The 23,933-nt window shown below is 38.6% G+C and overlaps 1 protein-coding gene across 4 annotated transcripts in view; it reads left to right on the top strand.

Moving 5' to 3' along the window:
• GRIK1 (glutamate ionotropic receptor kainate type subunit 1) overlaps positions 1-23,933 on the top strand; it is a 429,993-nt gene that overhangs the window by 250,003 nt on the left and 156,057 nt on the right. For all 4 annotated transcript variants that reach the window (XM_030806035.1, XM_030806037.1, XM_030806034.1 and 1 more), the window contains exons 2-3: positions 14,518-14,685; positions 18,578-18,835. In XM_030806035.1, coding sequence (XP_030661895.1) covers positions 14,518-14,685; positions 18,578-18,835 — 426 coding nt within the window. The remainder of the gene's footprint in view (positions 1-14,517; positions 14,686-18,577; positions 18,836-23,933) is intronic.

Genomic DNA, 23,933 nt, shown 5'->3' with positions numbered 1-23,933 from the left:
TATGAAAATGAATATGCTTGATGTTCTACCTCATGTTTTAGAAGTTTTGAGTTAAAAAAAACACTGAAATAACTACATAATAGCTTAAGCATTTAATTCAAGTAGTTAGAAATATATCAAGAAATATTAAATATGAGTAAATAAGGAGAAACTCAAAACAAGAATCAAAACCAAATAAGTGAATTAAAAATCAAAATAGGAAGGTGTCAATCCAAGAATGGGTTACTCTTTAAATTTTAAAGTAGATAAAACTGCTGGAAGAAAAGAAGAAAGGGAAGGAGGGTGGTTGGTGGGAGGAGGGAGAGAGGGAGGGAGGGAGAGAAAAGGATGGAAGGAAGGAAGGAAGGAAAGAAGGAGGGGGAGAGGGAGGGAGGGACGGAGGGAGGGAAAGGCAAAAGTTGAAATAAGAAAAATATAACGATAATGGTAGCATAACAATTTAAATTCCAATAATAATTGTTATATAATATTATTTAAATAGGTATATGAAAAATAATTAAAAATAGTATCTTATTGAAATAGATAATCGTCTAAAATAAATAATAATTAAAATTGTGTCACTGAAATAGGTAACAGTCTAAAATAAATTCTCGACGTCTACTCAAAAATATCAATAACTAAGGAAAAATGTTTTTCATTTTATCGAAGAACTCTTGATAGAAGCATTCAGAGCTACACAGTTACACTGATCAGTTTTTTTAAGCTGAATGGAATTTCTATACTTTTCCAGGACATAAAAATCATTAGAAAACTATCCTTTACATTTTATTAAGCTTAGATAACCTAATGACAAAATTGACAAGGCCAATACACAAAATTAGAAAACTTATATACAAATCTAATTTATTAATAAGTGGAAAATGCTACATAAAATATCAACAAATCACATTCAGCAGCATATTGAAAGAGAAACTCTTACTGATCAAATACAACTTATCCCAGAATTGCCAGGATGAGTTAATGTAAAGAATTGTATTCATATGAAATAACTTATTAGAAGGGCAAATTGAACTCTGAAAAATATTTAATAAAATTCAATGCATATTGAGACATGAGTACAAATAATATTTATTTTAATTTGCATTTATCGTATTATATTAAATTAATAATATAGCATTTATTTCAATCTGCCTTCCAAACCATAAGTAATGGTTTAATAGTACAGGCATTTCTATTTAAATTAAGAACAAATTAAGATGACCCATTCTCATTTTCTTACTCTGAAAGTTCTAACCAATGCAATAAGCAAAACAGAAATAATGAATATTTGAAGAGTATTACATTATGAGAAAACTCAAAATAATAAAGAGGAAATTAAAGTATTTCATAATGTGAGGTGAGCCAATGTAAATAGACACACACATAAAATTAAGTTAACAACAAAAAATTATAAAAGATCAAACTCAGCTGTGAAAAAAACCTGCAAAATACCTAGGAAAAAATATTGTATGATTTGTTTTTGAAAACTATAAAATAAAGCTAATAAATATAAATATCTTCATATAAATATAAATGTGCCCATGTTCTTAGATATAAAGATGGAATTTAAAAAAATATTTCCCCATATATTTGTAAGCTTAATGATATTCTTAACAAAATTCCAATGAATAAGCAAATCTTTTCAAGATTACCTGAGGTCAGGAGTTCGGGACCAGCCTGGCCAACATGGTGAAACCCCATCTCTACTAAAAACACAAAAATTAGCCAGGCATGGTGGCGGGCACCTGTAATCCCAGCTACTTGGGATGCTGAGGCAGGAGAATTGCTTGAGCCTGGGAGGCAGAGGTTTCAGTGAGTCGAGATTGTGCCACGGCACTCCAGCCTGGGTGACAGAGCTAGACTCTGTCTCAAAAAAAAAAAAAAAAAAAAAAGAGTAAATGGATCCTATAGAAAGCGTCATTTACCCAGCAAGTTTTAGAACTAGTATTAACACAGTGTGATGCTACTATACAGATGGATTAATGGAACAGAAGAGTCCAGAAATTAAATTATATGACAATTATTATGTCACAAAGTTGGTATAACAGATCAGTAAGAAATTATAGACATATGTGTGTAAGTGTATGTATATATATAAAATTATAAACAGCATGTGGTATACAATTATATATGCAATATATAATTGTACTAGCTTTTCTTCTAACACCACACATCAAGATATCTCAAATGGATTAAATGAACTAAATTATGAAAACACAAAAATCTTATTAAAAACCCAATAGCAATTAAATTTATCAATTACGTGGGCAGAGGAGAAATTTTGAATTCCAACAGTCCCACATAGGCTAGATTCTGTTACTATAACAAATGATTCTTCCAAAAAAAATAAAATAAAAAAATTTTTAAAAGAGGATTAAAATAGAGGCTTAAAAGATGGATTTTTGCTGAAATGGCTGTAGTGAGTCTGTTGCAGGCTCTGCTCCAACGTCCCAGGCTGAAAGAGCAGTCACTGGGCAGATGGAAACAGAAGACACGTCTGGGAATTCTCTCACTAGCAGTGAAGTCCTCTGGCCAGGAAGTGACACCGGAGACTTCTGCTCACAAGTCATGGGAGAGAGCCAGTCACACAGCCCCAACCAACCCCATGTTAGGTACAATCCATGCATGTATTCAGAAGGGAAAGAACCGGAAATAGTAACAACTACTATGAATGTTTCATGTTTCAGGAAAAAATTAATGTATTTGTAATTATAAATGTAAACATTTCTCTGCCCAAAAATCTAATCAACATTAAGAACTAAATAATAAACTGAGAAAACATTTGCAATAAAAAATACTGACCAACTGAGAATCGCTTGAACTCGGGAGCCAGAGGTTGCAGCGAGTCAAGACTGCATCCCTGCAATGCAGCCTGGGTGACAGAGCAAGACTCCGTCTCACAAAAAAAAAAAAAGAAAGAAAGAAAGAAAAGAATATAGCAAATGCATTTTAAATATTTACATTAAATATCAAGGACATGCACCTTACCTGCAACATATCTGTGAGATATGATTGATTAAAAGATGCTGTTTTTCGTAGACATACAGACCATCTTAATGCTTAGGTATTTTTGTAAATGAAAAGATGAGGTAAGATTTGATGGTATAAATCTGACATGAATTAGATAAAAAGTAGTGTCATGATTAGAGGTTTCATTTCTGATCAAGAACCTGATGTCTAACTTTTCACTAAAATGAGCACAAGAACAATATTTAAGACTGCAAATTATTTTAGTCAGTCCCAAAGAGAGTAGATCTATGGATCAAACTTTTCAAAAAGTGTTTCTTAAGACAACAATTCCACTGCATGTCACGGTTACAAGGAAAACTGTCCTATCATCAAATGAATTTAGGGGATACTGAGTTAAACACTCAAATTGTTTTCTTTGCTGCAGGACTTCTGAGAGACAAATGTTATTGTGTGGTGTGAATTTTTAAGAAGGATGAAATGAAGCAGTGCCTCCCAAGCATATTTCACCACTAAACTCTCTATGTATAAGATCTCATGGGCAACATATATACACACACATCGGTAGATACTGCTCTGTGGAAGATGTGAACCTCCATTTATTTTGGCTTCAAACATCAGTTCTAATCTTTAACAGCAATATCTTCTTCTCAGCAAGAAATTTCAGGTTGAGAAACAACAGAAATACAGAAGAAGAAAACTAGAAAATTGGGATGCAACACATAATATAGCTCCCCTGGAACCACAGGTTGTGAACTTGTCTTATTCCATTCATTTAATTAATAAGGAGATAAATAGAATCATGAGCTCTTCAGCATGAATATGTAAGATGTTAAAAGCTAAAACTATAACTGCTCTCAAGAGACATTAACGTGATCACAGACTTTCATAAGAATAGAAGTTTGGCATGAATTCTTTGGCAATATTCCTGATTCTTGCCTGAAATCTGCTGTTGAACAGGAGATGAGCCATACCTCCATGATATTAAGGGGCTGGCAGCCTGATGAAAAGTAAGCTTTGAGAGTGCTTGGGGACAATGGGCCGTAATTGTTGGGAGAGAGTGAGAAATCACTGCTAAAAAGGCAGTAATGGAAAAAGTCAGGCAGTCTCACTACAGACCTCAGTAACCACCCTCCATCTTTCCTACTTACCTCAAAGGCCTCTGTCTTGGCAGAACAAACTACTTTGTGAGGCATAGTGTTAAGGCACAAGGAGGAGAATAAGTTCAACTGAAGGACCATTTACTGGGGACAACATACTATGACCAAATCACTGCATTTAGCTCTGAAGGAGAAGGCACATTTCAATAAACACTGTCCTGATCTTCAAGGAACAGGCAGAGCAGGATGTAGGCTTATTTTACACCAAAATAAATTCCTTGAAATATGTAGTAGATTTTATGTTACCAAAAGAAAGGGAGAGTTCACCTTTGGCTGGAGGAATCAGGAAAGATTCCACATAGGAGGAGACAAAAAGCAGGCTTTTTGCTTTATTGATAGAATAATTCACTGCTATACCTACTTTCTTTTTCTGTACTCTACACTAGTAATGCAACGTGTCCCAAAAGACTGGAAGCTCTGCTGAGGGCAGGAACGAAGCATCTTTCGTCTTTTTATTTTCCACTCCTCCTAGCATAGTCTTAGATATTAATAGATGGCTAATAATGTTTTTTGAGTTAAACTGAGTGTTGAATAACACTGGAATAAGAGTAACTGTGGCTTTGGGTAGTTTTTATAGTGCAACTCAAATTTATTAAGGAAAATTACTAATCGTATTTACTAAACTGCCCATAATCCACGGCCTTTCTCTTACTAGCTACCCTCTGAAGTACATCCATAGTTTGTTTCATATTTTCTTATTCCTCAAAGGCCATTCCTAGTGAATTAGTGCAAATCTCTTTAAGGCATCAAGGAGTGAGCCTGGATGTGGTTATTGTCTCAAGGGTGACATCAAACCCCATTCTCCCTCCTCAAAGGATACTAATACCTGAAGACACTTATAGCAGACTGAGTTAGAGCCAGTTTCCAGTTGAAGCTGTCCTTGTCCTTAACCACAGCTCTGTTCTTGGCTGGGACTTTCTGAAAGGTAAAAATCCAATCTCTTCTGTCCATTCACTTTCCATCAGGTCAAGAAACACCTGCTTCCCATCCAAATCCACCTAGCATGGGATCTTTACCAAGAATGTTTTGAGCTCCAAAGATAAAACAAAAATAGGAAAGCTGAGTGAGGAAGAGAGCATTTATCTAAGGGAATCTTAGAATTTAAATCTGTAGCCTTGGAATTAAAGGTGCAGTAAATATAGGCCTATAGTAAATTGCTTATGATGTAATAAACTAGAACTATGGAGGTGGCAATAAAGAGAGGCAATAGAATATTGTATATTTAAGGAGCAGCTATCAGCAAAGGAATAGATCAAATTGCCATCTTGTTTTCTGTTGATAGCTTCTGGAATGTTTATTATTCCACAGGAATGCAAAACAGGAGTCAACACTACAAACGCTTTCCATGTCTTGATTGTCAGCTAACGGTTTTACCTTTCTTCCTGGATGACCTCACAGATTGTCACAACAGGCACACAGAAGTTAGTTAAGGGAGCAAGGGAGCTTTGTTAGAACACATGCAGTATCTTGGCCTTGTCACATTCAGAATAGGAAAATATCATAAACATAAAAACTCAGTGTGTCGTACGCTACAACTATGTGCCATATTTGCAAAATCATGCTAAAGAGTTAAAAATTGCTATTTAAAGAACTGAATAAAATAACATTTCACGAAGAGGAAAGAAATACAGTAATTAAAAGTGACCAATATGTAAACTTTCTGAAGACAATTGAGATACTGCATTAATTTCCTGTGTCTGTCATCACAAATTACCACCAAAGGTGGCTTTAAACGACAGAAATTTACTCTCTCACAGATCCCAGAGGCCACAAGTCTGAAATCCAGGTATTGGCAGGGTCTTATTTTCTCTGAAGGCTCTGGGGGAAATTCAGTTATTTGCTTCCTCCAGCTTCTGGTGGCTTCAGTCATTCCTTGGCTTCTGGCGGCATCACTCCAGTCTCTGTCTGTTTTTGTTTGTTTTGTTGTTTGTTTTTTGAGATGGAGTCTTGTTCTGTCACACAGGCTGGAGTGCAGTGGTACGATCTCGGCTCACTGCAACCTCCGCCTCTCGAGTTCAAGCGATTCTCCTGCCTCAGCCTCCTGAGTGGCTGAGATTACAGGTGCGCGCCACCATGCTTGGCTAATTTTTGTATTTTAGTAGAGACGGGACTTTGCCATGTTGACCAGTCTGGTCTCAAACTCCTGACCTCAAGTGACCCATCTGCCTCTTTAAATCTACACTTACTCCTGGGCGATGCCATTCAGTCTCATGGCTTTAAATGCCACCTTTATGGTGATGACTCCCAAATTTCTATCTCTAGGCCCAACCTCTCTGCCATAAGATCCAGATTGATACATCTAACTTCACAGCTGGCCTCTCCACTTGGACTTTTTAAAAAAAAAACTTTCATTTTAAGTTCAGGGGTACATGCACAGTTTTGTACATAGGTAAATATGTGTCATGGGGGGTTGCTGTGCAGCTAATTTCATCACCCAAGTATTAAGCCTAGTACCCATTAGTTATTTTTCTTGATCCTCTCCCTCCTCCCACCCTTTGTCCTCCAATAGGCCCCAATGTGTGTTGTTCCCCTCTGTGTGTCCATGTGTTCTCATCGTTTGGCTCCCACTTATATGTGAGAACACGTGGTCTTTGGTTTTCTGTTCCTGCATCAGTTGGCTAAGGATGATGGCTTCACTTGGACTTCTAATAGGCACCACAAAAGAATCATGTCCCAAGTCAAGTACCTCCTGCATCATCCCTCATCTTGGTCAATGGCAATTTCAAGCCAAAAACCTGATGTTATCCTCGACTCCCTTTCTCTCACTTATGCGTCATCAGCAAATCCTGCCACTTTTTGTCACATCCCAATCCCACTGATTTGTACAAAGCCATCATCATCTCTCACCTGAATTATTGAAATGGACTCTTACTGCAATAGTATTATTGCAACAGCTCCGAGGGCAGATCTCCCTGTGCTTTGTTCTTGCCCTTCTCCTCCCTTCAGTCTGTTCTTCATACAGAAGCCAGCTTTTTCTCTTGAAATATATCAGATCATTTCACTCCTCTGCTCAAAGATGGCCAGTGGTTTCCCATCTCACCCAGAATAAAACCCACAGCCTCGTGATGGCCCTTAAGGCACTCTGTGATCTGCTCCAATCCACCCATCACTTCTCTGAGCTCATCTTCTACCAGTCCAAGCCCAGCTCACCCGACTTCAGCCTCACTCTTCCTCAAAAATAGCATTAGGCTGCTCCTACCTTAGACATTATATTTCCCCTGCCTGCAACGCTCTTCTCCCAGTGTCTTCAGAGTGGTTTTCTCATTATCTTTAGGCTTTTGCTCAAAGGTTGCCCTCCCAGCAAGCACTTTTCTTGCCTCTCACTCTGACATGTCAATGCCTGTCTTCCTGTTCATGACCAATTCTCCTTCTAAAATAAAAGCTCCAAAAGTCAGATGTGTATCTCTTGCTCACTGGCACATTCCAGTGCCTCACACAGTATCTGGCTAGGCATTTTACAAATAAATGAAGAAATAAATGAACAAATCACTGGATGAGTGAGTTATTCAGTAGAATCGTGGACATGATATATTTAACCATGAACTGAAGTAGAACAACAACAACAACTAAATATAGGTGGATTGTAATTCTGTTCCATTTCTGAAATGGTTATCATTGGAATTTATTTACCATTACAAGGTAAATTGAGTCAGAACAATATATTCCTTTGAGAGGGATGAGATAGAAAACCATTATTTTCCTGTGGTTTTTTTGTTTTTTCCATCATTAAATGAGATGGATTCTCTGCCACAATGAAACATTGTCTGAAATTCCTTTTGGGAAGAAGAGGATAAATTTAATACTTTCACTGATCTCTCAGCACAGGCCTCATCTAGAGACAGATGGAATCAGTAGGCAGCAGTGGAATTGCCTCCCTTTAAGGTTCTTACCCATAACAATGGCTTGATTTCCACCATATTACACTGAGTTGATTCGGATAGCTCCCTGTTCCATGGAAACTGATTGAAAAGCAGGTTAGGAAGTATCCTTGGAACTTCCTATCCTTGGAAAAAAAAGTCAATCAGTAAGACCTAGAGCCAGTCATGGTTTTTTTCATATTAAGATTGCTGAATTCCACCCCTTTGACGTTATGATTCTCTCCATATAGAGTGGGATTAAGGGAAAGTTTGGAAGCCATTGTGGTGGGTTTACCTTGGGTGTCTTCACAAATAGTACATCATTGACCTTAGCCTTCTCTAAGTGTTACCCTTTGCCTACAATGATTATGTTGTTGAGCCAGCAGTTGTAGAGTTGTGATTGAGAACAATTCTCCTGTAAGTCTAGATGGAATTATGTGGCACAACCCAAAATCCTTTATGGTAACCCTTCATTGCACGCATCATCCCCCTTTAAAGGCCACCTGCTGGGTGTACAGGATGTTGCCAGCTGTGGCTTCCATCTGTGTTTAGGTAGTCACAAAACACAACTGCCTACATCCTCGCTGCACTTCACTGGTTCAAGAGTCTACCCAAAACAGACAGAAATGCTCCTGTGGTGACGGAACTCTGCTGTCTAAACCAAGATTTCAAGTGAATTCCTCTTGGCTTATCTTAAATTACTGTGCTGTAAAGTCCAGAATCTTGTTAGAGGCGAATATTACTTGAATATATGTAAGTTCCTTTAAAATTATTTTCAATTTCAAAGCCCTTGGGAAAAAAAAAAGAAGAAGATGTTGGCTGAGCACGGTGGCTCACACCTGTAATCCCAACACTTTGGGAGGCCAAGGCGGGCAGATTACCTGAGGTCAGGAGTTCAAGACCAGCCTGACCAACATGCCGCAACACTCTCTGTACTAAAAATACAAAAATTAGCCAGCTGTGGTGGTGCATGCCTGTAATCCCAGCTACTAGGGAGGCTGAGGCAGGAGAATTGCTTGAACCCAGGAGCTGGAGGTTGCAGTGAGCCAAGATGGCGCCATTGCTCTCCAGCCTGGGTGACAGTGCAAGACTCCATCTCAAAAAAAAAAAAAAGATGCTGATAAATGTACTAGTCTATGCTGGGTTTGCTGTAAAAACAAAAACAAAAAACCAAACAAACAAAAAAGACCATAGACTGGGTGGCTTAAACAACAGACACTTAATTTCTCTCAGTTCTGGAGGCTGGAAGTCCAAGATGGAGGTGTCGGCAGGTTTGGTTTCTCCGGAGGCCTCTCTCCATGGCTTGCAGATGGCCTCCTTCTTGCTTGGCTCTCACATGGCCTTTCCTCTGTGTGCACAAGTCCCTGGTATATCTCTGTGTGTCCAGATTTTCCCTTCTTAAAAGGCCCAGTCAGAGTGGTTTAAGGCCTACCCTAGCCACCTCATTGCAACCTAGTCACTGTTTTAAAGACACTATTTCCAAAAACAGTCACATTTTGAGGATTCAGAGGTGAGGCCTGCAACATATAAATTTGAGGGAGGATGCAATTCAGTCCATAACAGTGACTTACCAAAAAAGCAAGTCGCGTCTGAGTTTCAAAGCTACTCCAGAATCTAGGCACAGGCATTATTGTCATACCCTTTGTTTGGTGACCATATGTGGCACCTTGTCTCAGGTGACAGAACACAGAGTATGAAGGACAGACCAGTTTAGCATCAGCATTATTTGTACCAACATCTATGCTTCCCAGAAAAGTACAGTGGGATCAATCAGGACAAGGTCCTCATGAGTAAATCCTAAATACGAACATGTATTAATAAAAAAGCATTAATTTTTCAGAATTCTTATCTATTCTGGTGTTTACAAGCAGTATGATTTTACCCTTATCATTTTAAACAGCACAAATGTTCACATAAGAAGACAGACTCATTACTCAAAAAAAAAAAAGCCCAACTTCTTTCACTTTCCGACCCTTTGCTTGGACAATGGTGGGTGAGGTGGAGAAGAGGCTGGGGAGGTGGATATTAAGCATGCACCTTGACGGTTGATCAAGCTTCCTAATGATAATCAGACAGAGGATTATTGCCCAACCATTTCCAGTCTATAAAGACTGGCACGTGATCTGTACTCACTCAAACTGATCTACGACATAGGACAAAAAATAGTTTAACAATACTTCTCATGCTTCAGGTACACACGAGCAATGAAAGAGAACATAGACAACCCAGGCCTGCCGATTTTGAAGTTTCTCACCCTCCTGTGTTCCATCTGTCATGCAATACTTCTCTCAAGAATTATTGCAGAATGAAAAAGCTTGTTCTTCATCCTGAGCTCTCAGAGTCCTGCTTTCTCCCTTCACCCACTGCCCTGGCTTGGGAAATTTCAAAAATATAAGGGAGGGGACAACTTTGCCTCTTTTCCTTGAGCCTAAGCTAGATTTTTATTTCAATTTCCTAACCCTTCCATGGTCCACAGCATTGTTAGGAGTGGAAGTCAGCTCAGCTCAAATGAGAGACAGAGAGAGGAAGAGGAACAGAGGGATGAACAAGGTAGGGATTTCTCATCTCAAACCAATGGGCCTCCAAATGAATGAGGCCAGAGGTTCACAACATGAAGACCCTTAAAGCCTTCAGATGTCTCATTGACAGCTCACACTCACAATTATTATATAAAAAAGTAAAAAGGGAGGAAGGGAGGAATGGAGGAAGGGAGGGAGGCAAAGAGAAAGAAAGAGAAGGAAGGAAAGAAAGAAAAAGAAAAAGAGAGAAAGGAAAGGAAAGGAAAAGAAAGGAAAAAAGAAAGGGAAAGAGAACAAGAAGGAGAGAAGGAAAGACAGAAGGAGAAAATTATGCAAGGGCCCCAACATGTGTGCCCCTTTATTCTGCTTACTAAAGACTCTACATCTCGTTTTGCTGTATCTGAAGCTATGGGGAGGAGAAGGAGGGAGGAAGTGGCTGATCCTTAAGCAGTCTGCCCACATGTGAGGTAATGATCTGGCTCCTATTAATAACTTTCTCCTGTTTCTGTCAGATCTCACTTTTTTGGTATATCTCCAGCTTTCTATATACCTCATACCACAGTAGATTTTTGGCATTTATCAGCAACCCTGTCTTGGAGAAAGAGAGTGTGATGGCGTCTTGAGCTTATGACACCGTTCATAATGCCTGTTTGATGAAAAAATGAAAAAAAAATTGCTCTGAAAGTGACCAAACAGTTCACCTACACACTACCCAAGCACATAATGAAAACACTTGTAATTCCTTTAAACCCAGGTTCATTCAGCTTTATGTGATAGACAACTATATAGCAAAAGAATAATTTTGAGGCAAGTAGTCAGTTCACCAGTTGGTGCCAACTCCTCTTTTTATTTCCATTATCCAGGTACAATAATAAAAAAAGTTATTTCTAGGGAATTTTTTAGTTTTCAGGGCACTTTGATTATATTTTCTCATTTGCTTTATAGAGCAATTCTCCAAGGGAAGCAAGACAACATTATTAGCTCACATGTATGAGACAAAGAACAGCAGAAATAACTTGATGAAATGAAAATATTTACATTTTTTGGAGATTCAGATACCTGAGACAGTCCCAGATAAAACTGTGACTTTGAATAAGCAGGATATAATGTGTAATCTTCTTGTTCACTTTTTCATTTATAAAAATGGAAAAAAACCTCCTGCCTTGAATGTTATAAAGTGTAATTAAACATATGTAAAAGAGTTATTTCATAACAATTTTCTTTCTGATACTTAAAAATCCTTCTCAAAGAGGAAGTAGGTAGATCAGGTTTCAAAATTCAGAATTTCTGTTTCCTATTCAGGTATTTGTTTCCTCCAGGCAGCCTACCCTACACAGATTAATGGTGCTCACATCCATGCCAGTGATTGACTTTTCCCCTAAATAGCTGCAGCCTGAACATCCTAAAGATGCCTAGGTCTCCCCAAGGATGCTGATTCTGAGTAAGACACAGTCTCTACACGTGGGCTCTCCCTGTGGGGCTGAGGAGATAGACAAGTAAACAAGTCATTGTTAATAATTACCATGGAAGCCCTATCACCAGGCAGCCCTCTGTATGGGTCACCTAGATGATGGCAGTAAGACAGCCTTATGTCCACCTTCTGGTGACCAAGTATCTTTTGCGTCATCTTGTCACCTCACTGTTGAGCATCCACCAACAGTTCTGAGAGAAACTGAAAATCAACTCCAAAGTCTCTGCCTACCACTGTCTGACAAAAGTAAAACACAAATTCACTTGAACAGCAACATTTTTCCTTACGTTCATTTCAAGTAAAGGTCTTAAATGGCTCCTTAGGTAAAGGTTAACATTACCAAATAACTCTGTCATGTAATTTTCCTTTTTTTAATTTTCAGTTTTTGTGGGTCCGTAGTAGGTGTATTGTCATATAGTTTTCAACTATGATTTCTCAGACGACAGGGGAAAGTATCTATACCTGAATGCCTCATACTATCAGTCTACAAAAGCCAGAAATATTTCCAAAAAGAGCCAAAATAATTCACTATAAACCATCTTAGCTTTCACAACCCAACACTGTAGTTAGTTATTTAATAAAGTCAGTTCAGCAGGAACATTATAGATGTGTATTTGTTTATTGCTTTTTTTTGAGGTAGGATCAGGGTAATTTCTTTGAATTAGAGTCTGTCCATTGGAGTTCCCTTTCTAACAAAGAATGCACATAAATGATGTGCATGATGCATATTTGTGATTTTCGTTTCAGATTTTTTTATATTCTTTTTTTTCCCCTTTGAATGGAGAAAGAACTTAGAGCACTTGTAAATCAATCTAGCATAGACACGTTGGCAAAAACCTACAACTGACTTTTGGTAAGGGATCACTCAATCATGAGATTAGGTAAAAAATAGCAGCCTGGGCTGGGCACAGTGGATCACGCCTGTAATCCTAGCACTTTAGGAGGTGGAGGCAGGTGGATCACGAGGTCAGGAGTTCGAGATCAGCCTGGCCAACATGGTGAACCCCATCTCTACTAAAAATACAAAAATTAGCCAGGCATAGTGGCGCACACTTGTAATCCCACCTACTCAGGTGGCTGAGGCAGGAGAATCGCTTGGACCCGGCAGGTGGAGGGTGCAGTGAGCCAAGATCACACCACTGCCCTCCAGCCTGGGCAACAGAGCAAGACTCCGTCTCAAAAAATAAAAAAATAAAAAATACATATATCAGCCTGACAGTTACAAGTATTCAGCATTCAATGAGCATCAGTTAACATGTGTTTTCAAAAGAAATGAGGAATATTGGTCAATCAAGGAGTAACTTAAATGGAGATGGGTTAAGACAGCTTCCACTGTAGACCCTGCACCTATTAATAATTCTAGAACGTCTCTCAAAAAACATTTAAGAGCTGTACAGTTAGCAACACTTACATTGTCTCTATCAAACATGAATGTCTCAAGCAAAATCAGAGCTACATTCTCTGATGAGGCTTTAAGCACTAACATTTTGTACTGTTACTTGCAGTGAGATCCTCATGCTTAGGACCAGAGCCTACCTAGCACAGGTGCACTTGCTCAGTGAAGGGACGTATTTCTCCAGTTACCAGATGCAAGTTTGTTTTGGACTAAACAGTTTCTAAAAAGAAAAAGAAAATAGAAAAGAAAGAAAGAAAAAAGAAAAGAAAGAAAAAAACAATTCTTTGAATATTCTCATGCACTTTGGAAAGTACTAGAATATGATCTCAGAATTCTGAGCCATGAAACACAAAAAAGGACATTTTTATTCTGAAAAATCTAACAATATGTATGTGTCATTTTGATCCTATCAACTCTACATGATCCCCTTAGAGTCTGGAATGCAGGCTTCTGGACAGAAAGATCTTCATTCTAAAGAAGAATGGTCCTACAAGGATACTGCTCAAATTATGTTTAGGTCAAGCATGGTGCAATTCTTGTCCACATCACAGAAAATTGCTTTCCACCATATTATCAGTTACACTTTTATGCCACTAAATATTTGGAATACATTTACCATCTGAGAGATGGTATACAGTCCAACACTGGATTTAAAATCTTAAGCATACATATACAGTTAGTCCTATTTATCTGCATGTGGCACATGCTGATAAACTTCACTTTTAGCCCTGGATTTGGGATCTGCTCTGACCATTCCTCTACTTATCATTTGGGGTCTTTTATTTGTATATTTACATTCTTCTTTTTACTGGCTGGGCGCGGTGGCTCATGCTTATAATCCCAGAACTTTGGGAGGCCGAGGCGGGTGGATCACCTGTCAGGAGTTCGAGACCAACCTGGCCAACATGGTGAAACCCCGTCTCTACTAATATTACAATAATTAGCCGGGCATGGTAGTGCACACATGCAATCCTAGCTACTCGGGAGGCTGAGGCAGGAGAATCGCTTGAACCCGGAGGCAGAGGTGGCAGTGAGCCGAGATTGCACCGGTGTACTCCAGCCTGGGTGACAGAACGAGACTCCATCTCAAAAAAAAAAAAAAAAAAAAAAAAAATTACATGTGAACCATGTGACTAATGCTTCTCATGCATCTCTTTTGTTTCTGCAGGAGGGATTTTTGAAACAGTGGAAAATGAACCTGTTAATGTTGAAGAATTAGCTTTCAAGTTTGCAGTCACCAGCATTAACAGAAACCGAACCCTGATGCCCAACACCACATTAACCTATGACATCCAGAGAATTAACCTTTTTGATAGTTTTGAAGCCTCGCGGAGAGGTAACTATTTTCCCACTTTTAAAAGCTTCTTTGGGTGATATGTCTGCTCTCCAAGTCACCTTCTTTTTGCTACCTGCCCTCTTTTAAAGCGGGCATCTTTGTGCAAATGGGTCGCGGGAAATCTGGGTCTTTGATGTCACTGATCAATGCAATCTGAACTAACCTAATGGACGTTGCCGAGCACTGTTTTCTGGGCCTTTCTGATGAGCTTACCCTTCAGTGCCCTCCACTCTATGATTAACTAGTTCAGCTGCGAATGGAAAATGTCAAGCTTGATCTGTTTTTCCATCCTGAAGCTGAGATACCACCATGAAATCGTGCGGTGCAGTCAAATAAAACATTGTGGAAGGTCACATCCACTGAGCGTGCGGAAATGCCCAGGACACACAAAACTCACACCCTGAATTTTAACAGGTTGTAAACTACTGAGTTTACCTAGCATCCTCTCAACTTTTTTTTACTCTTTTCCACAAAATCATAGAAATATGAAGATTAAACCTGTGAGAGCAATGTCTACATCCGATCCTCTTTTTCTTCTGAAATGAAGCCAAGTGCCTAGCCTAAAAAGTAATCTAATTCATATGTTGGCTGTAAGGTTTCTCTCACAGAAAGATTCATTCGGAATTGTGGGGCTTGTTTAGACATCTTCTAGACAATATTAGGACAAGTCTTTGAAGTAAGATCACATTCCATATAGCTGAGGGTTGGCTTCTAACAGGGACACTATCTAGTCACTAAATAAATGTGTTTATGTGGAAACAAAGGCTACTCATCACCCCAGATTAGGAGGGGTTCTTTGCCACAGAGAGGAATCCTTGCCTACTAAATACACACAAATAAATGAAATACAATGAGCACCATGTTTATGCCGATTTCCAGGTAACTAAATGCTGGTAGTTTCCTTATACAATTAATCTAGTTAGATCATAGGTTGTGTCCACCTGATACAGCCTTCTGCAAGAATTCTAGTGTTCTCTGCAAACAAAATATAAAACTTATTTTCTTAGGAGCACAGATAAAAAATTAACAACATAGCAGGGTGCAGTGGCTCATGCCTGTAATCCCAGCACTTTGGGAGGCCGAGGCGGGTGGATCACGAGGTCAGGAGATCAAGACCATCCTGTCTAACACGGTGAAACCCTGTCTGTACTAAAAATACAAAAAAAAGTAGCCGGGCATGGTGGCAGGCACCTGTGGTCCCAGCTACCACAGGCTGAGGCAGGAGAATAGCGTGAACCCGGGAGGTAGGCTTGCAGTGAGCCGAGATTGCACCAGTGCACTCCAGCCTGGGTGACAGAGCGAGACTCTGTCTCAAAAACAAACCAAAAAAATTAACAACATAATATTTTTATATCTATGGCATGACTTAAGTATAAAAATATTTTCTTTTTAAAGATGGGAAGACTTTGAGATATCATATAGGTCAAAATTGTCTATGGACAAATAATATAACTGTATACTTATACAGCATTTTAAAGTTTCCAAGCTATCCTCACATAAATTATGTCTATAATGTAGAGATAGATCTATCACTTTTCTTTCTCTCATCTCTCTCTCTTACACACATACACCTATGCAAACAGACACAAACACTCCTACACATTGTTGAACAAATACTGTAGAAAGCCAACCACATTTAGCAATGGAACTCTAGCCACATAAAAATTGAAAGCTTTCCTGTGGTCCGAAGTACCTGGCATACTTGTCAATTAAACACCCCCAGAGCTTCTTAAAACTGGTAATTTGCTGGTAAACAGAATTCAAAAGGATTGATTTTCTGTCAAGTAATATTAGTATCCCAGAGCTAAATATTAACAGGAATCTCAATCCATTGCTTATGCTGGATAGAACAACAGTTCACACACTCCCATACTCTCATTTTATCTGGCTAAATAATGAAAACCTAACCAGAAAATAAGCTTCTGAAGACAATGACAGTTTACACTTCCAGCACGTAATGCACAAAACTGTACATCTTCATAGTTAATGCAGTAATTCACTACCAAAGGACAGAGGAGCAGAAAGTTTTTCTTGTAAACGTTTGCTGTTCCTTAGATACCTGCAATATGGCTGTCAAAGTTGTATCAGTTATTCTGTCTGAATTAAGTCAGGTAACTACAGAGCCATATCATTTTTCGAACTATTTTTATTTGTAGAATGATATTATTCAATACAATTTTATGTATGAATTTAGCTAATTTGATATTTAATTATCTAATGACAGTTCTAAATTTGCAGAATTAAAATATAAATTTGAAAGTGTATTTAAGCTTTTATTTAATTCCTACCAACATAAGATTAATAGGCACTATTTTACATGGTTGTAGAGGGCAAACTGCCCCAACCTTTCTGGAAGGGAATTTGGTTAATATGTTTCAAATGACTTCAAACTATCTATACCCCTTAATTATAACTGGTAACTTAACTTCTGGAAATCTACTCTTAGAAAGTAACATAAGATGCAGAGAAAAATATAAGAGCTAAGGTAAGTGCTATAATATTATTTATAATAGCCAAAAATTAGGAGCAGCTTAAATGTTTTGGGGGATGTTTGTTTGTTCGCTTTTTGAAACAGAGTCTCGCTCTGTCACCCCAGCTGGAGTTCAGTGGTGCTATCTCAGTTCACTGCAAGCTCTGCTTCCCAGGTTCAAGCAATTCTTGTGCCTCAGCCACCCAAGTAGTTGGGACTACAGGTGCACACCACCACACCTGGCTAATTTTTGTATTTTTAGTAGAGATGGGGTTTCACCACGATGGCCAGGCAGGTCTCGAACTTCTGACCTCAAGTGATCTGCCTGTCTCAGCCTCCCAAAGTGCTGGGATTACAGGCATGAGCCAAATGTTTAATACTATAGGAATGCTTAAATAAATGATGACACACCTATGGAATGTCTGTTCTACAGACACTAAAAATATGCTTTAGGAGAATTTGTAATGACTTGAAAAAAAGACATGCTATAGTGTTAAAGAAAGCAATACATCAAACTGTATCTATATAATGATTCTAATTTTCCCAAATATTAATAGATATTATTCCAAAATGATAGGATTAATCACAGAGCCTTTTTATCTTTACATTTTAAATATTCTAAATTATCTCAGTGAGTGCTTATATACTTATAATGAGAAAAATACATTTATCTTAAAAGTAAATTTTTCAATAGATTCTGACTTGATTTATTTAGGCTACCTGTCAGCTGACACTGGGGTAGAAAGAGGCCTGACGTTGAGCTGAAGCTCCTGTCCAGTGGCCATGACTCTCTCCATTGTCTATGAAATGAGTGGGTTGGGCAAAATGTCTTCTGAGATCCCTTTAAGCTATGCTATTTCATTATTTGAAAATTAATTAGACATCAGCACTGCTTATGAGCATTCTTTAGCAGTATTTCATTAACCTGGAACTTCTTTCTGAGTTTTGGAAAGATAGGAGCTAAAGCACTTTGTAGTTACCCAGAGGTTCTACATTAATCTTATAACCACATTAATATTTTCAATGCCACCCTGCTGCATGACAGAACTTAATTCATACAACATTCATTTGGCAAAGGGCTTGTTGGTAACTAGGAGTGCTTTCAGGTAACACTATACCAAGCAAGGGATTTAGACTCCATCTGATTAAAGGTAATAAAGTGAGACCAACAGGGAGTTGGCCTTGTGGTATATTGCTAATCAGTTCTAAGTTTACATCTATCAGTATATTAGTAGCTCAAGAAAGTTGGAAGTTGGACCAAACGTATTTCCTCAATATACAGACAGGGATTATAAAAGATTTTTCAATAGTTGCATTAAAAAGAGGAATCATGAAAGAAAAAATTAAATTCATAGAACTCTCTTTTTCTCTCCCCCTTTCCCTGCCCTCCCTCCCCATCCTCTCCTTGTCCTTGGGCATCAGCATGTGACCAGCTGGCTCTTGGTGTGGCTGCACTCTTTGGCCCTTCCCATAGCTCCTCCATCAGTGCTGTGCAGTCTATTTGCAATGCTCTCGAAGTTCCACACATACAGACCCGCTGGAAACACCCCTCGGTGGACAACAAAGATTTGTTTTACATCAACCTTTACCCAGATTATGCAGCTATCAGCAGGGCGATCCTGGATCTGGTCCTCTATTACAACTGGAAAACAGTGACCGTGGTGTATGAAGACAGCACAGGTATGGGACTCACACAAGACCTCACCTGACCGAGTCTGCTCTGAACAAAGAGAACGAAAGTATCAAATAGGTATTAAACTTATCAGATGGAGCATATAAAAATGCTCTTTTATATAAAGCTAACCGAATATTCTAAAGTAATTTAACAACGCATGTGTATATAATTCACATTTCTTTTTGGTTGTTCATCCTTTCTAATGATTCTTTTATCATCAAATGTAGGGGAAGTTTTTTTTAAAGAAATATCACCTGATCAATATATGTTATAATCCAAACGCAAAATTAAACTTGTATTTTCATTTCTCCAGCTCTAATAAGACTATGACCACAACTGAAAATGACCATGGCATATGATTCCAACTTGATAAGTAGCTATGTAAATGTTTAGAAAAGTTTCTGACGTAAGTTAACAAAGAGGATTTCATTTCGAGGTTGTACCGATGGAGTGGATTATTTCACGGGGAAGGGACTATGAATCCCCAGTGATGGGCGCTTAACAAAGCTTGCTCCACATGCTTGTTCAGGGTGCGGGATGGAAATATGCCTGCTTGGAGTCCAGTCTTCATCAGCCGCTTTCTCTGACCCGCCCCCATTTGAACTTTCTTTTACTGGGACCTCCCCTCTGCTTTCTGCTTATTGTCCAGAATTTTTCAGGGTTCAGGCCCCTCTTTATTTAAAGTCAGGCAGTGACCCTCCATTATCCACATAATAAAATTGAATTTCTTCTAATTCAAAACTCTTCATCATCCAGCCATTTTCATTTTCATTAACGCAGGCACTAGCTTCCCTCACTGCCTATACTCTCACATGAGTTGTGATGAAGAGTCTATCATTTCTTCAATATCCCCATGTTCTCCTGACTCCTGTTTTCTGAGGCTGGCGCCTCACTTTGGATGATCCTTTGCACGACCTTCACAGTGGTGAACTCCCTCATTCTCCACGACCGCATGCAAATTTCCCTCTTCCTTAAAGCCCTCTGAGACCACCAGAGGGTTCACTAGCACTTCGGAAGCAAAAGCACTGAATCCCAAGTTATATTTCAAATACCTGTTGACATGTCTGTGAGACTGGAAATTTCTAAGCATCCTAATTTTATCTTATCTATGTTTATAATCTGCTACCTGTCATAAACCTGACATAGAGGAAAGAGTTTAGTAATTCCACATGGATAGAATAATACCATTGATTGTCTGAACTTTTTTTTCTCCAAGAGTTTAAAAGAGTTGCTTTCTTTGATCTACACATTTTGTAATAAGATTATGAAAATTACAAGTGAAAGTTAGTAAAGCAAAACACTGTCAAACTTTGCAATACGATTTTGCTTTTCACTGCCCCTTTTGCCAAGCACTAGCAGTTTACTATTCCTCAAAGGATGAATACGTGCCTCCTCTTTGATGTTAAACTCTGGTTCCATTTTATATTGTCAGATAAAAGTGACGAGTGTGTTTGGAAATATGCACTTATGTATTTTCTTGTGCCTCATCTCATTTTAGAAAGAAGTGAAGATCCTAAGTGAGTGGGTATATATTTTATAAGTATTGTATTCAAAACAGTCCTATCAGGAAGAATAAGCTACAAGCAGCCATATTTTTAGAACTTTACCTGCTTGCTGTGAAGGAATAAATCATTATCTAATCAAATCCACATGCATATTTTAAAGGGCTTTGAAAAAGAATATCATGTTGTTAGATGAACTCTTGGTGTGGCTGCTCTCTTTGGCCCTTCCCATAGCTCCTCCATCAGTGCTGTGCAGTCTATTTGCAATGCTCTTGAAGTTCCACACATACAGACCCGCTGGAAACACCCCTTGATGGTTATCATGGTTAGATCTTGCATGTTGCCTACTTTTGCTAAACAGGAAATTTTGTGAGCTCATAAAATCAAGCTATATCTCATTATGTTGTGATCTCTGTAGTATACTCATCTCTCACCATTTCTACAGCAAAGCCAGACCATCTAAAAGGAAAACATATTGATGAATAATATTGAAACTCCTGGATTTAATTTAAGAAAGAGTTCAACTAAAGACGTGGGCATTGTAGATTTCGAATTGTATTTAGACAAAATATAATTAGAAAGTAAATGACAGAAAACTGGATATTCTAACCACTCTCTGATGTCAGGTGAGCCACACATATGTGACATCCATTTTTCAAAGCAAACACCAAACTATCATTTCCATCATCTTCTATAAGAAACTGAAACGTCCTTTTCATCTTTGTCAAGTTCACCTGTGCTCAATGACTCAATAGATCCTTGTTGAAATTGACAATCCAAAATGATTTCGTATGTCGCCCATTGAGAGATGATTCATGTTAAAATGATTTTCGCCCACAAAGACATTAAAAATGTAAATGAATAATCAATTGAGCCATTAAATTGGAACCCAGAGAATAAACAGGCCAACTGAGATCAATAAAAGCAGAAGTCTTGTGACTGTGAGTGGGTTTTATACTGCTTGACTCAGGGTTCTTGCCTTTAGTAATTATCACACCATGAAAAGGAGGAAACTTCCTAAACCTAAAGGAAAAGAAAGGACTTAGGTGTGCTTAGCACCCGCCCCTACACCAGAATTAAGTACCCATTAAAGAGCACTTTATTGGGATTTGTTTAGGAGTTTGTTAAATAGCCTGAAGCCAACACAAATGTCGCGGGACCAAATGGCCCATTACTCCCACTGAAGTCAATGGGAGCAGTGTGCACGTCTCTAAGGACAAAATTCAGTTCGCTAAATACTAGCAAGCAGAATTCTGTCCTCTAGAAGTAAAAATGTCGAAAGACTCTGGAGAACTCTCAGGAGGAGTAGTTTCGTCTCGCCTCATCTCTCTTCTCTCTCTTTCCTGGATGTCCTTCCCGTTAGTCACCTACTTGTTGCTGATTCCCACATCCAGAGGTGACCCAAGGCAATGAGAAATTGCTGCCCATTGGACTTCCCCTCATGATTCATTAGATCCTGGTGGAAACCTGGCTGTCACTTCACGTACAGCAGAAAGAGCTGAGAAGCTGAGCCTCAACTGCAGCATGCGGCATATGCAGCAGTTTCTGCCTTCTCAAAGCCGATCTCAAGGAAATGCACCCACAGCAATTCCTGGAGAGCAGGGATCAGCAAACTTTTTCTGTGAAGAGCCAAGTGCTGAGGCTTTATGGCCACGGGGGTCTTGGTCAAAACCACTCCACTCTGACAAAGTAGCAAGCAAGCACACGGACAATATGTAAATGAATGGACCCAGTGTGTTCCAATAAACATTTATTTGCAAAAATATATGCTGGGCTAGGTTTGGCCTTTTGGCTCTAATTCACTCCTGCTATAGCCTTAAAAGATAAGACAATTGAGCTAAAAGCTAAGATTGTAATTTTGTACACATACGAAGTGGGTTCAGCTCACATCCACAACTCCTTCGTTTTGGTTTCTGGGTTTTCATGCCCTTCTTTCCTCCTCACCGGCCCTCCTGGCTTCCTCATCAATACGTGTCAGTCCTTTGTCTCGTTATCTCTGTGGGATTTGCCAGGTGATATTCTGGTTCATTGGATAAACAAATTTTCAAAGAGGTGTTGGGGGAACAGATACGTTTCCTCACCCATCATGATTCCTATAACAAAACACAGGTTAACAAGAGAAAATCATAGCAAATGTGTTTAATCAAAGTTTTACATGACTCAGGAGGCTTCAGAAACGAAGACCAAAGACCCAGAGAAACTATCTACTTCATTGCTTAGATTCCATGAAGAATGAAAAATACGTGGAAATGTGATTGGACAAAAGGGTAGAATCAGTGGTAACAGGCTGAGGGGGAAGCCCAGCAAGGCCTGTGTGTTTGGATTCTTCTTAGCCTCTCTGTGCAGTACTCCTTCCTCCTGAGTATGGGGCAGGACCCCTATGAAATGAGAGTCCTCAAGGGAAAAGAGAATCTTTTCAGATTTTATATCTTGCTTTTGGGGAGAGGAGTTCTAGTTTCTATGCTCCACTTGGGGAAGGGAAATTCTACTTTCTATGACTCACTTCAGGGGATTAAGAAGGGTAGGATACTGGGGGTCAGGAGAAAGTCAGAAAGACCTTGTTTCTGAGACCTTTCCAGTCTTTTTCAGTTCAAAGTAGTCAGCATGCCAAGGTGCCATATTTTGGGGTGTCATGTTCTGAGCCCCAACAGTGTTAATGGCTAATAATGACTTAAAATGTTGTTTCTTACTTTAAACTAATCACGGCACATTTTAAGTTTGGCTCTCTTAAAAGACAACAAAAGCATTGAATATTGCATGCCACAGAGAGCGGGATTTCAAAGTGTTTTCTTATGCTTGGTTAGGCGATTACCTACACAGTCAGCATAGAGAGCAAATAAGCAAGTGCTAATTCAAATTTCAGTGGCAAAACATAAAAAAAAAACAAAAAACCACACCTATTCTGCTTAGCTTTTATTTTGTGAATGATTAAGAAAAACCTACTTTATAGTTTTGCCTGTCTCTCTTCTCTACTTTAACTTGTCCTTAACTAAACTGGCCCAAAGTTTATATTCATTTGGTTCAGGTGATATTTTCTGAAATATTGGGGAAAATAGTCAAGACAGCACATACCTGCATACTCTGTACTATGGCTGCCCTTTCCTGAGATCTAAATGGCTTCTGCAATATGTTGTTTGAAAGTTTTATTTTTATATAGTTTTTTTTAAAAAAATTGCTTTGTTTAGAAAATGTTAAAATGAAGAAAAGTGTAAGGACATAAACAAAAATATCTGGAAAAACTATCACAGATAGTGTCTTAGTGTATATTATTTTAGATATTAGGCAGGCAGGCAGACAGACAAGGAGATAAACAGGTAGGTAGATAGATAAATAGATGCATACATAATAGATAGATAATAGATCATGATAGGTAGATGATAGATATTAATAGATAGGTGATAGGTAGATGATGGACAATAGGTAGATAAATGATGAATGATTAATAGAGGACAGATAGATGATACAAAACAGATCATGATAGGCAGATACTAGGTTGGTGCAAAAGTAATTGCCTTTTTGCGGCCGGGCATGATGGCTCATGCCTGTAATCCCAGCACTTTGGAAGGCCAAGGCAGATGGATCACAAGGTCAGGAGATTGAG

This window comes from Nomascus leucogenys, chromosome 25 (genome assembly GCF_006542625.1).
Source record: "Nomascus leucogenys isolate Asia chromosome 25, Asia_NLE_v1, whole genome shotgun sequence".
Lineage (NCBI taxonomy): Eukaryota > Metazoa > Chordata > Mammalia > Primates > Hylobatidae > Nomascus > Nomascus leucogenys.
This window is presented reverse-complemented; position numbering and strand designations above follow the sequence as displayed.